The sequence below is a fragment of the Eulemur rufifrons genome, chromosome 16 (assembly GCF_041146395.1).
Source record: "Eulemur rufifrons isolate Redbay chromosome 16, OSU_ERuf_1, whole genome shotgun sequence".
NCBI lineage: Eukaryota > Metazoa > Chordata > Mammalia > Primates > Lemuridae > Eulemur > Eulemur rufifrons.
In genome coordinates this window covers 49,985,276-49,998,340 of record NC_090998.1, presented here as the reverse complement: position 1 = coordinate 49,998,340, position 13,065 = coordinate 49,985,276, and the positions used below count along the sequence as shown (strand labels likewise).

Sequence of the window (13,065 nt, the reverse complement as noted above, 5' to 3'; positions counted from 1 at the left end):
TTGATCTCAAGAAAACTAGGAAGAAGACAGTGACTAAGTCCCTAAACAATGAGCACAAGACCATCTGGAGGAAAAAGGAAAGCCCCCAGGAAGAAGCAGAATTTGTCACTGGGTCAAGTGAGCAGTGAGCAGAACTCAACAACCAGGATCCTGTGGTCAGGGGCAGATAAGAGACGAAGAAAAGAGGAAGTTAAAAAATTAAAAAAAAAAAAAAATACCCCATTGTACAGTGTGTTAACTTACACATAAACTCTTGGGCAAAAGAACCACACTTTCATTTGCCTGACCATTCTTTTTCAACTGGGGCAGCTTGCTTTAAAGGAAAAAGAAGTTGGTAAAGATTTGCGATTAGGTGGCCTCAGGCTTCGTCAGTTCCTTTACCCGAAAACAAAGGCTCCACAGTGATGTGGCAAGCAGTTAAAAAAAAAATTAAGCCTCCAGGAATGACTGAAGCTCCTTCCTGATCAATTACACTGAGACTCCCAATTCATTTTGGTTAATAAAGCCAAACAGACACCTAATTTCCTGCCATCTTTCTTTAGCTGGTCTATGCATTAGTATACTGCAAATCTCTCAACCACAGTCAGTTCTCCAGACTGCTTACCACCCTCACATGAAAAGAAGTATATGGTCATAGATAGTAGGATCTTTTAAAAATAACCATTGTTAACATTTATTAATGCTTATTACCTCCCAGGCATGCTGCTAGTTTATAGAAGAGGAAACTAGGCTTAAAGAGGTACAATGACTTGCCCAAGATAACATACCTAGCACTGATTCAAACTAAGGCTGCCCTACATAGCTGCTTACAATTAATCAATTAATAAATTAAGAATACACACACCCATTAAGCCCCTAACAAAACCTAATTCCCCTCCTTTTTCAATATTAATTAAGTTGTAAGCCCTCACCTCAAACGAAGAAGATCAGAGGTAGTGTCAATTTTTTAAAAATGTAACAGAGCTACATCTATTAGGAATGAATTTTAAGTTAACTTGCTGATATTGGTGCTAGGTTTGCCTTTTTGAAAGGTACTCATTCCCCTATATGACTAGTCCAAATCCTCGCACTCGAATGTCAGGAATACTTATCAGGGTACAGTTCATAGAACAAATTTCTAGCAGAGACCAACAGGACAGCCAAGGATCTAACCTCAGCCAGGCAGTAGCACCTCACTCGCGCTAACCAACTGTGCCACATGAAAGTAAGAAAGCTGGTCACAGGAAAAGTCAGAAAGCAATTTTCAGCTTCACAAAGATCCGAAAGGGCAGTACCTTCCCACCAAAGGAACACTGGCAAGAAAAAAGCAATCCGCAAGCCTGTTTAAACAAACAGAAACAGACCTTAAATGGATAAAATATTATTGTTTCTTTAAACCATCTACATAATATTTACATTTTCCCGTAGCTAGGAAATTACTCACTACAGTCAAGTACCCCTGAATTTACCTCTCACATGCCGTGAAACCTGCATCTGCTTATGGACTAAGTAGACGAAACTTGTTGATTTCTCATCTCAAAGTTCCACTGAATTTAAAGTCCAATAAATCAACTGAATTTTAATTCCCTTGGAATGCTCCATTAACTATAAAACACTAAGGAATGATAAACTTCATTTTAGCATTGGTACTTTTCCTCCTATGTAATACATTTATCTATGTTGTTTTCTAATTTCATAAAATTTTTTGTTTCTGTCTTGCTGTTTGAGAACAGTATCACGTACACATAAATTTCTATGATACTGCTGGCAAAATATTAAAAAAGATTACCCAAAACAAGCATTTGTGGGAAATCTTCAGAGTGAGCTTGTTTGAGTTAAGAATATGGGAAATGGCTGGGCACAGTGGGTTAGGTCTGCAATCCCAGCACTTTGGGAGGCCAGGAGTTTAAGACCAGCCTCGGCAACACAGCGAGACCCCCCATCTCTACAAGATATAAGAAAAATTAGCCAGGTGTGGTGGATGCCACTCAGGAGGCCAAGGGAGGACTGCTTGAGCCCAGGAGTTCAAGGCTGCAGTGAGCTATGAATCCCACCACCGTCTCTAGCCTGGGCAACAGAGAAAGATTCTATTTAAAAAAAAAAAACAAAAAAAAAACAAAGAGTATGAGTATTAAGGAGGGTTCATAATCTATCATAAAATCAGAAATAACTCTTCACATCTTTTTAAAAGATCCACTTGACAAAAATATTCTGAAAGAAGAAAAAAATTAAATCAGGCAAACTACAAGTTAATCAGAGTATAAGAATAATATTAAGCAACAATTTCTACAAAGGCACCAACAAGGCTTAAAGTAGATGGCAATGCCAGCTTCCTTTCTAACTGTAATTTTTCAACGAAAGACAATAAGCCTATAAGTAAACAGCATAAATTCTCTTTGGTGGGTGGGGTTTCTAGCAGTTTATCCTACTGTCCTTTTTTTCAATACCTAGTGTATTTATGAGATAAAAGTTAGGTTCCTCTGAACTCTACCAGAGTGGTTAGAAAACTGGCTCTAAATTTACTGAAATTCAAAGATAAACAGGAACTTCCAGTCACCCTTTTTTATTTTACATGATTAGTAAAAGACACACCATCCAATTCCCCACCCTCTGTATTCCACACTTTATTCACGGTGACGCTGTATTAGGAATGCCTTTCCTATGCTGTAACTACAGGACTAACAAGTAAAGCATTTTGCTGAGTTTCAGTGATGTCAGCCTGAAACATATTCTGAAGTGTTTCAAAATGCCAGAGTATGTAATGTCCCTTTGGTACAAACAGTGCAAGTCAAAAAATAACATGAAGTTCAGCTGACCACAAAAAAGGAGAACCATCTACCCAGCTAAATATGCACAGGCCTCGAGAGTAGTGCTGTCTCAAGACTTCTGCCTACCTGACAGACAAATGGTCAAAGGCCATGCATGAACAATTCTCACACAGATGAAAATCTACTTAGAAGTGTAGAAAAATATTAAATTCACGGTTAATTAAAAGAAAAGAATGCAAATTAAATAACAATGAGGTGACTTTACTCATTGAAGTTTTCTTCTTTAATGACTATATCCAATGGAGGTACCATGAAACGGATTAAAACTATAGACATAAATTGGCAATATATAACTAGAGCCACAAAAATGGTCACACCCTCATAATCAGTAAAATTCCATTTTTGTATATGTACCCTAAAAAATTAATCCATAATTGAAAAGGTTTTATGCTCAAGATGTTCACTAGAAGGCCGGGAGCGGTGGCTCATGCCTGTAATCCTAGTACTCTGGGAGCCACAGGCGAGAGGATCGTTTGAGCTCAAGAGTTCGAGACCAGCCTGAGCAAGAGCTAGACCCAGTCTCTACTAAAAAAAATAGAAAGAAATTATCTGGACAACTAAAAATATACAGAAAAGGTTAGCCAGGCATGGTGGCGCATGCCTGTAGTCCCAGCTACCCGGGAGGCTGAGGCAGTAGGACTGTTTGAGCCCAGGAGTTTGAGGTTGCTGTGAGCTAGGCTGACACCACGGCACTCTAGCCCGGGCAACAGAATGAGACTCTGTCTCAAAAAAAAAAAAAAGCTGTTTACTAGAGTTAGTTATAGTAGCAGAAATTAGAAACATCCAAATTTTCCCATATTTGGGGAATAATGCCTATTCAATAAAATACAATGTAGACATCAGAATAATAGCTGCAATCATGCAACAATATCCCATAATTCTAGGTTTAAATGGGAGATTCGAATTTGTCAGTACAGTATTCCTTAAAAAATCAAAAATAGAATTACCATGGGATCCAGCAATACCACTTCTGCTTATATATCCCAAATAATCTAAGAAAGGTCTCTAAAAGATATTTGTACACTCATGTTCATAGCAGCATTATTCACAATAACCGAAAGGTGGAAGCAACCCAAGTGTCCATGGAAGGATAAATAAACAAAAAGTGATACACACACACACACACACACACACACACATGTACACACATATTCAGCCTTAAAAAGGAAGGAAAGTTTGACACATGCCACAAAATGGATAAATCTTGAGTACATTATGCTAAGTAAACTAAGCCAGTCACAGAAAGACAAATACTGTATGATTTCACTTATATAAGATATCTAGAGGCTGGGCGTGGTGGCTCACGCCTGTAATCCTAGCACTCTGGGAGGCCAAGGCAGGTGGATCCTTTGAGCTCAGGAGTTTGAGACCAGCCTGAGCAAGAACGAGACCCTGTCTCTACTAAAAATAGAAAGAAATTATCTGGACAACTAAAATATATAGAAAAATTAGCCAGGCATGGTGACGCATACCTGTAGTCCCAGCTACTCGGGAGGCTGATACAGAAGGATCACTTGAGCCCAGGAGTTTGAGGTTGCTGTGAGCTAGGCTGACACCACAGTACTCTAGCCCGGGCAACAGAGTGAGACTCTGTCTCAAAAAAAAAAAAGATATCTAGAGTAGTCAAACTCAGATGAACCTATACAGACTACCAAATTCCATGAGGGCAGATTTCAATCTGTTTTGTCCAACACCGAATCCCTAGCACCTAGCCTAGCACATTGCTAATATTCAATAAATACTTGAGAAATGAAGAAAACTACCCTCATCAGTCTTAACACACACACATACACACACACACACACACACACACACACACTCAACCTGCACTAATTTCAAGTGAACACTTTGCTGATTATCTTCTAAATCTATTAAATCCAAGATCTTCTAAATCTATTCTTCTGGTCTCCAATTCCCAAATTTATCCTTTTCCTCCTCTAATTATCTCACTTTGTTTAGCATCTGGAGAGAGAACTGAGTGCTGCAATATATAATTAGTAAATTATTCTTAGCTGACTGGATCATGTAGCAGCAGTTAGCAATTACAGTCCATAAAGTGCATATTAAGATGGCTGTTTTAATAATCCATGAATTATGAGCCCGATTCTCTCCGTAAACCGAAGTCAGAATTGCACTGAGAATGCCATTAGGTCAGTTTTATCCTATTGGCTCGTGTGTGAAAAAAAGAGGGAAGTTCCCCACACAAGTTTCACAACCCTTAAGTGCTGGTATGTGTGACCCAAGATAGGCTGAGAAGAAATTATTCCCAACAGTAAAGGGCAAGTTCCTCTTCACAAAAAAAAAAAAAAAAAATCTTTCTAGCCTGCCTGCCTGGCACCACCCCCTGAATCCATCCATCTGCAGCCACCAAGTTGATGGAGATTCAAATCCTTGGCAAGGACTACCAGCTCTGTTTTAGCAAGCAGCCTTGTTCAACAGAAATATAATGCAAGCCATGTGTATAATTTTAAGTTTTCCAGTAGCTATGTTAAAAAACAAATAGGTAAAATTAATTTTATTTAACTCAGTATCTCTAAAATGTTATTTCAACACATAATTGGTATTTTAAAATTACTGATATATTTTATATTCTTTCTTTCTTTTGTAGTTAGGTCTTAAAAATCCAGCATGTATTTTACACTTACAGCACGTCTGAATTCAGACTAGCCACATTTTGAGTATTCAATAACTACATGTGGCCGGTGACAACTGTATTAAACAGAACATCTTTAGGATGGTCACTTCTATCTCAGAACCAACTGAGTTCTGAATATGTAATATTTTTACATATACTTCAAAATTTAATCATTTTTATGGGCTCTGACATCCTTCCTAGAGCATTATCTGGCCCTCGCCATTAAAAAAAATTAACAAACGGCCAGGCGCGGTGGCTCACGCCTGTAATCCTAGCACTCTGGGAGGTCAAGGCGGGTGGATCACTCGAGGTCAGGAGTTCGAGACCAGCCTGAGCAAGAGCGAGACCTCATCTCTACTAAAAATAGAAAGAAACTATCTGGCCAACTAAAAATATATATAGAAAAAATTAGCTGGGCATGGTGACATATGCCTGCAGTCCCAGCTACTCGGGAGGCTGAGGCAGGAGGATCGCTTAAGTCCAGGAGTTTGAGGTTGCTGTGAGCTAGGCTGACGCCACGGCACTCACTCTAGCCCAGCCAACAGAGTGAGACTCTGTCTCAAAAATAAATAAATAACAAGCAAATAAAAGCCATTTGACTAGCTACTGCTAGCCACAACAGAACTGTTTATCAAGAAAAATCTGGAATACTCAGGAGGCTGAGGCAAGATGATCACCTGAGCCCAGGAGCTCAAGGCTGTAGTATGCTATGAGCGTGCCTATGAATACCCACTGTACTCCAGCCTAGGCAATATAGTGAGACCCTGAGACCCCCTCCATATCTGAAAAAAAAGGGGGGGGGTGGAGAAAAATCCAGAAAATAAACCAGATTTGGAAATTTTCTGGTTAACTCTCCTGAGAGTTATTAACTTGGGTTAATGCATTTTCTATCCTTGAAGATGGCTATGTTTCTGTTGGGAAGCAGTCATCTACCAAATGACTAAATGGGCTACATTTTAGCACAGACGTCAATAAGGAAATTACAATTGTTTTACAGGGATACACTTCCATGTCAACATTTCCATCTAAATAGATGTATGGCTTTACCACACTTTACACAATAGATGTGTTCCTAAAAAACCATCAACAGTTCAAAGTTTCCTTAAATACACTAAAGAAACAAACCATTTAAAGGAAAATTAGAGATATTTTGTCTATTGGGTAAGCTTTTTAAAAATATTACTGAATCAGGCTAGGGATTTTGTTTTGTTCACTGCCCTATCCCCAGAGCCTACAACAGTGTCTGGCAGATAATAGGCACTCAACAAAATGGATAAATGAATAAATGATGAGCTTTCTTAAAGCAAGGGGAAAATACATAAAGTGAGTCATCCCTAACTCACAACAAACAACAGATATTACCAATATGATCCAATTTTAAATGACTACTACCTGTGAGATGTTGTGAAGGCTTACGGTCTAGTTTAGAAAGTGAGAATTGGTGCAGTGGCTCACACCTGTAATCCCAGCACTCTGGGAGACCAAGGCAGGAGGATTGTCCAGGAGTTCGAGACCAGCCTGAGCAACATAGACCCTGTCTCTACAAAAAAATTTTTTAAATTAGCTGGGCATGGTGGTGCAAACCTGCAGTCCTAGCTACTCAGGAGGTTGAGGGTGGAGGATTACTTGATTGCAGGAGTTGGAGGCTTCAGTGATCTATGATCATGCCACTGCATTCCAGCCTGGTGACAGAGTGAGACCTTGTCTCTTAAAAAAAAGAAAGAAAAAGAAAAGAAAGAAAGGAAAGAGAAAGAAAGGAAGGAAGGAAGGAAGGAGGGAGAAATTGTGTGTACTTGTATATTAAAAAAAAAACCTAAAAGTACCAAATACTGAGACATCCATCCAAAATGAATGAGGTTTTCATTCATTCAAGCATCTATTAAGTGCTAGGCATTTATTTTATGTGCTAGGTTAACAGGATAATGTCTGTCCTCATATAACAAATCATAATGTTTGCTATAAAGGGAAGGAACTGAAGGCTTTAAAAGGGGAGGGGTGCCTATTTCAGATTGGTGGTTCTTGAGAAGATGACATTTACGTTGACATGTGAAGGAGAATGGAGGGAAGTAACTCCAGGTCATGGTTCTGAGATGGGGAAAAACTTGCATCCTGAAAGGAATTAAAAGAAGACTAATATGACTAGAGTCCCAGTTATATGTTATTATCTAAAGGCTATTACAAAAATAAATAAATAAAGGCTATTATATCAGAGAGTAAACAACAAACTGGGCCTTGTAATATCAGTAATGCTTGCTTGCCATGAGAATAAAAATGCCCTACTAAGCAATGAAGCTCTTCAATGAGATGAGGATGCAAACAGGCAAAGGTTTCCAAGACATGTCACATAAGAGAAGCTCTTTTGCCTGCATCTATCACATATCCTACTTTGTCTTTTCATCATCCCTTCAGAAGAGGGACTGCTAGCTAATGGCCTTGGGCCAAATTAGGAGTGAAAAGCAAGTCTCAAACTGAGGCCTTAATGGAAAGACAGCTATTTATGCCAAGGAGGTAGGGGAAGCACGGGCTGTGCCCAGGGCTAAGAGCTGGTGATCAGGCCAAACTAGAAAGCATTTGGTCAGCTTGAGTTTTTTTCTCCCAGAAAAGGAATGTTAACAGTATGACATGCACTGACTTCCAAAGGAAGTCTAAAAAGAATAACCACATTATTGGATATTTTTAGCCTTTCTTTTCAAAAATGTTTTGTGTCACTGCTATCCAAATAATCCCAAATCTTGCAAGTTAGCCAGAAGAAGAAATGGGATAAACAGTGTATTGCTCATATATGAGATTACAGAAGACTGGAGAATAATTTTCTTCTGAAATTCAGTTAAAGGAATATGCCTTTGTGAGTTTTGCTCACACAAACACAAAATTCCAATGGATTAATACCGTGTCACGAGAGACTATATCAGACATGCAGACGAGACGTGCAAATCACCTTGCACTATTCAAAATGGCTGATGGGAATGTTTATATCCAATATTATAGGGATTAAAAGTTAGTATAAAAAGTTAATATAACCAAAATACCTTTGATGTTATAAACCGCTATTATTCTTTTACCCCAGTGATCTGCCTTCAAAACTCCTACTGGAAATGCAAATAAAAGAGTGCAACTCATTACTGTTGATTCTAGCAGTAAGATACAACCAAATAAAGGGCCACAAAAATATCTGAACAATCAGGAGAAAACCCAAAGGGAGAATTTGAAGCCTGTTGTATGGAATCACGCAGGCTTATGTTATCAAACAATTCTTCACCATAAGATTTTAAAAAGTGTGGGTGGTTCAGAAGATAATTTCAAGTTTTTTAAGACTTCTTGTCTATTCTAACTCTAAAGCAAAAATAGTTTCTCATACCCTTATTCCTATTAACTACCAAAGGCTCGGGAAGAAAAGTAATCACCTTAGCTAAGAAGTAAGAAGACATGCTCTATAATTTTAGGCCATTTCTACTCTTTGGCAATCTGAATGTATCCTGTATTTATAGGTAATTTGATTTTGTTAGGAAATCAGAAAAGGCAAATTATGAATTACAGAACTGTCTACATTTCTGGCAGAACAATTAGGTGGATCCTTTGAAACCCAGTAAATCCACAAATATGAATTATGGACGCTGTAATGACAATATATGCATGTCAGGGAGTTGAAATTTTAAGAAACTCCTAAATTATAGATGTGCATATTTGCAAAGGGAAAATGGAATTTTAAAATTATTTTTATAGTTGAGAAGTAACAAAAAGGAGCATGGAATCTGAGTCAGAAAACCTGAGTTCCAGCCTTCCTGCTAAGTGTGGGCCTTAGACAATCACTAAACAAAAACTCACTTTCATTAGGTTACTGCTTTAGAGGGTTCTTAGGAGAATTGTAAGATAGGATATATTTGAAAATTGTAAAGATTCAATTATTGGCCGAGTATGGTGGTTCGTGCCTCTAATCCCAGCACCTTGGGAGGCTGAGGCAGGAGGATCACTTGAGGCCAGGAGTTTGAGACCAGCCTGGGCAACACAGTAAGACCCCATCTCTTAAAAAAAAAAAAAGAGAGAGCCAGGCATGATGGCACAAGCCTATAATCCCAGCTACTCCAGAGGCTCAGGAGGGAGGATTGCTTAAGCCCAGGAGTTCCAGGCTGCAATGAGCTACAATGGCACCACTGCACTCCATTCAGCCTGGGAGACAGAGGGAGATCCATCTCTTTATTTTTTAAAAAAAAAAAAAAAAAGAAAAATAGAAAAAAAGTCCAATTATTATCAAACCAAGAAAGCATTCATTCATTCCACTAGTATTCGTTGGGTAATTACTGTGTGTCAGGTACTGGTCCAGGCACTGGGGATACAGCAATACATATGACATTCAAACTGCCACAAAAAGGCCATATGGCCATTCCCTTTATATCCCTTAGGCAGGTTTTTAACCCTTTTCCTCCTTTTTTTTCCCCAGAAAGAGAACAGGGTACAAAATAAACCTTTATATCTATAAGGTTTTTGTTATTGTGGAGGACGAAAAGAAGTTGGGCTATGTTCCCTTGTCTGGCAAGAGAAGAAAGAAGTATCTTGTCCTCCACCAACCCCTTTTTCCCCATCCTGCATTTACCACAAACACCGTGCTTTCTCTGGATATTTTCAAGAGTCCTAGAAATCTCATTTTCCTAGCTTTTCTATTGGGTGGAACAACATCAAAAATTACTATTATCCTTATGGCAACACCTCTATTTCCACCTCTCTAGAGAAAAGATAAATTTCACTACTACTACACTATATGTCAGAAGTGCTTACCCTATTCTTACAATCAGCATAATGAAATTAATAAAAAAAGGCTTACCTTGGGTTAAAATAATGTCCTACATTAAGAGTGCTTTGCTTTACATTTATAAGTTTTCTTTTCTTAGTTCACAAATATTATCAAGAATTGTAAACACTCAACATCACTTCTTTAAATAAATGAAAATGCCCGCTAAAATTCAGAATTTAGAATGCTTTCTCCACCTGGCAAATAACTCTCATAACTCAGTACCTTACATGTGTTATAACAGAAGGGGAAACATATAAGCAATAAAGCTTCAAAATACAACTCTTCAAGCAAGGAACTACGTCTTACTGTCCTGATTTGTAACACAACACTGCAAAATACACATTAATGTTAGATTAGTTCTAATGCTAAATAAGCAATATTACATTAGTATAATATGTACATTCTAGATGAATACTACATAAATTAATGCACATGACATACAGACACTATATGTAAATAAACCTGAAAAACAAATAATGTCTTTACTTTTTAAAGCACTAAAGGATTCTCATACAATTCCAACCTGGATACTTTGGCTCTTGTGAAGGAGCATCTTACACCTAGAGAATCCAGGAACAAACAAGTTTTCTGTAGATTAGTAGACACCTCTAGAATAGACTAGTTTCATGTCACATGGTAACAGCAACATAAATGGAAAGAGAAAATACAAAGTGGAGAAGGAAAAAAGAGGGAAGTCCAAGAAAGAAAGAAAAGAAAAGTGAAAAAAGCACAGGGAAATGCAATTTTCCCATAACTGATGGGGGGTGTAGAGAGGTATTTATGACTTCCAAACTTCACACAGATCTCAAGCCGTAAGAGCACGCTCTACTGAAAATAAGAGATCACCCCAAGTGACTAGTAAATAGTGCAGCTTTAAGCCTTAGACACAATACAGACTGGACAGCTACTGCACCAGGACGTCACTCAGAATTCACTGTGGCTAGTGAATAATGGCATTTGACTGCAGTTTACCTTTCACCGTCCCCTCCCCCCCTTCTGGTTTGGGACTTAAGAGGATGAAAAGACTAGAACTCCAGAATCTTAGAAATTTTAGCTCAGAAAATGGTTAAACTTAAAAGGTCTGGCAAGGACACCCTGACAGATCTCACACACACACACACACACACACGCACGCACGCAAAATCTCATCATTCGTCCCCTGAACGATTTTTCTTGCTTCTGGTCTCCAGGATAAAGTCTGATAAGAAATGTTTGGTGCGCGCCTGTTGTTTTTTAAGAGCAACAAACTTGTTCCATTACAGCCCTGTGTAATCTGATGTGAGCGTGGCCCGGTTGGCCCGGCTCCCTGGTGAGGTTCCCAGGGCCAGGAGGCCAGACTTCGCCCAGCCGACGCGCCCCGCTTCGGGAAGGCCTCCCTAAAAAAAAACTCTGCCCGGGTCGGCGAAACTGGCACAAGTTCCCTTCCCAGCTTTTCTCAAGTCGTGCTTCCCAAGGCGTGCTACCTCCAAAAAAGGAAGAAACCGACTAAAGGTTAGTCCTCCCCGGCTAGTATTTACCTAGCACCGGAGCTTGTTTGCAAAACATCTGGGCACCGACAACACTGACTTTACAGCAAAGGCACAACCGTGAGTCCCGCAACCACTCGATTTTAGTGAGCGCCTACTATGGTCAGGCCCGTGGCCCTCGGCGCCCTTTCCTCTCCAGAGCGCCCGGGCCGGGAAGCGGGGAGGCCAGGTCATCGCTGCCACCCTGGCATCCTATGGCGCCCCGAACCATTCAGGGGGCCACTGAGCGGACTAACAGGGAGGCCAGGCGCAAGGACCCGACCGTTGACCCAGCGGGGCGCGCGAAAGGGGAAACGCCGGGAGTGGCCCGGGGACGCCTCCTGGCTCTCAGAACTGCTCCCCGCAGCCGGCGGCCCGAGGCGGAGCAGCAGAGGCCATCTGGCGCGGAAGGCAGGAGCCGGCCCTCAGCCCCCGCGCCCTTCCTCCTCCTTCCCTCGCTCAGAAAGCCCCACGCCCACATGCACTAGCTCCAGGCACGTTCCGGAGACCCCAAACAGCAGAAGCCACATCTCGGCCCTCCTCCTTCCGGACAAGCATCCCCAAAGCGCCCCGCGGAGACACGCAGAGTCGGGGCCCGGGGCGGTGGGACCCCTGGAGTTCCAGGGCGCAGGCTGCAGCGCCCGCCGCGCGCTACTCACTTGCTGGCCAGAGCGGGGTTTGCCCTGGGGCGCTCTCCTGAAGAAGGAGGTCCTGGCGGTAAAGAAGAAGTCCTCGGCGTCCTCCTCCAGGCTGCTGTAGCCGCTGCTCATGCTGCTGGCCCCGTCGCGCGCGGGCGGCCTCCCGGGGCGCAGGCGGCCAGGCAGGGGGTGCCGCGCCCGCCCGCCCCGCGAGGTTCCCGGCGTGCGGCTCTGAGCCGCCGGCGGGCCGTCCTGCTGCAGCTGCGGCCGCCGCTCAACCCGGCCGTCCGGGCCCCTCCCGCCGCCTCCCGGCTCGGCTCCAGGCGCTGCCCGGCCCGGGTGCGCCGGCGACCCCGCCTCCCGCTGCCCCGCCCCGGCCCGCCGGCCCCGGCAGAGCCCCTCCCCGCGGGGCCGCAGGTGGGGGAGGCGCAGCCACCCCCTTGCAGGCGCGCGGCTCTTTCCTCGTGGTGTTGCGGAACCCGGAAAGCCGGGTTTGAGGGCTGGGTCCTGGTGGGGCCGTGTTCGGGGTCGCTTCCCCAACCTCCCGGAAACTGCAAATCCCTCTGCGATCCGTCCGCCCTCCCCCTGCTCCGCTAGCTCGAGTTTTGGAGAGGGCGGGGGCAGAGCTGGGAGCTTTCTCCTCGGTCCCCGCCCTGCTCGCCCCCTCCCGGGCCCCTTCTGGGGGCGGTGG

The 13,065-nt window shown here is 42.2% G+C and overlaps 1 protein-coding gene across 1 annotated transcript in view; it reads right to left on the bottom strand.

The window, feature by feature from the left end:
* The window catches only part of RASSF3 (Ras association domain family member 3), a 68,856-nt gene extending 56,209 nt beyond the window's left edge, over positions 1-12,647 (bottom strand). Inside the window, exon 1 of the mRNA XM_069489585.1 lies at positions 12,396-12,647. Within this exon, the coding sequence (XP_069345686.1) occupies positions 12,396-12,506 (111 nt within the window). The 5' untranslated portion in view covers positions 12,507-12,647. The remainder of the gene's footprint in view (positions 1-12,395) is intronic.
* Positions 12,648-13,065: the final 418 nt, after the last annotated feature.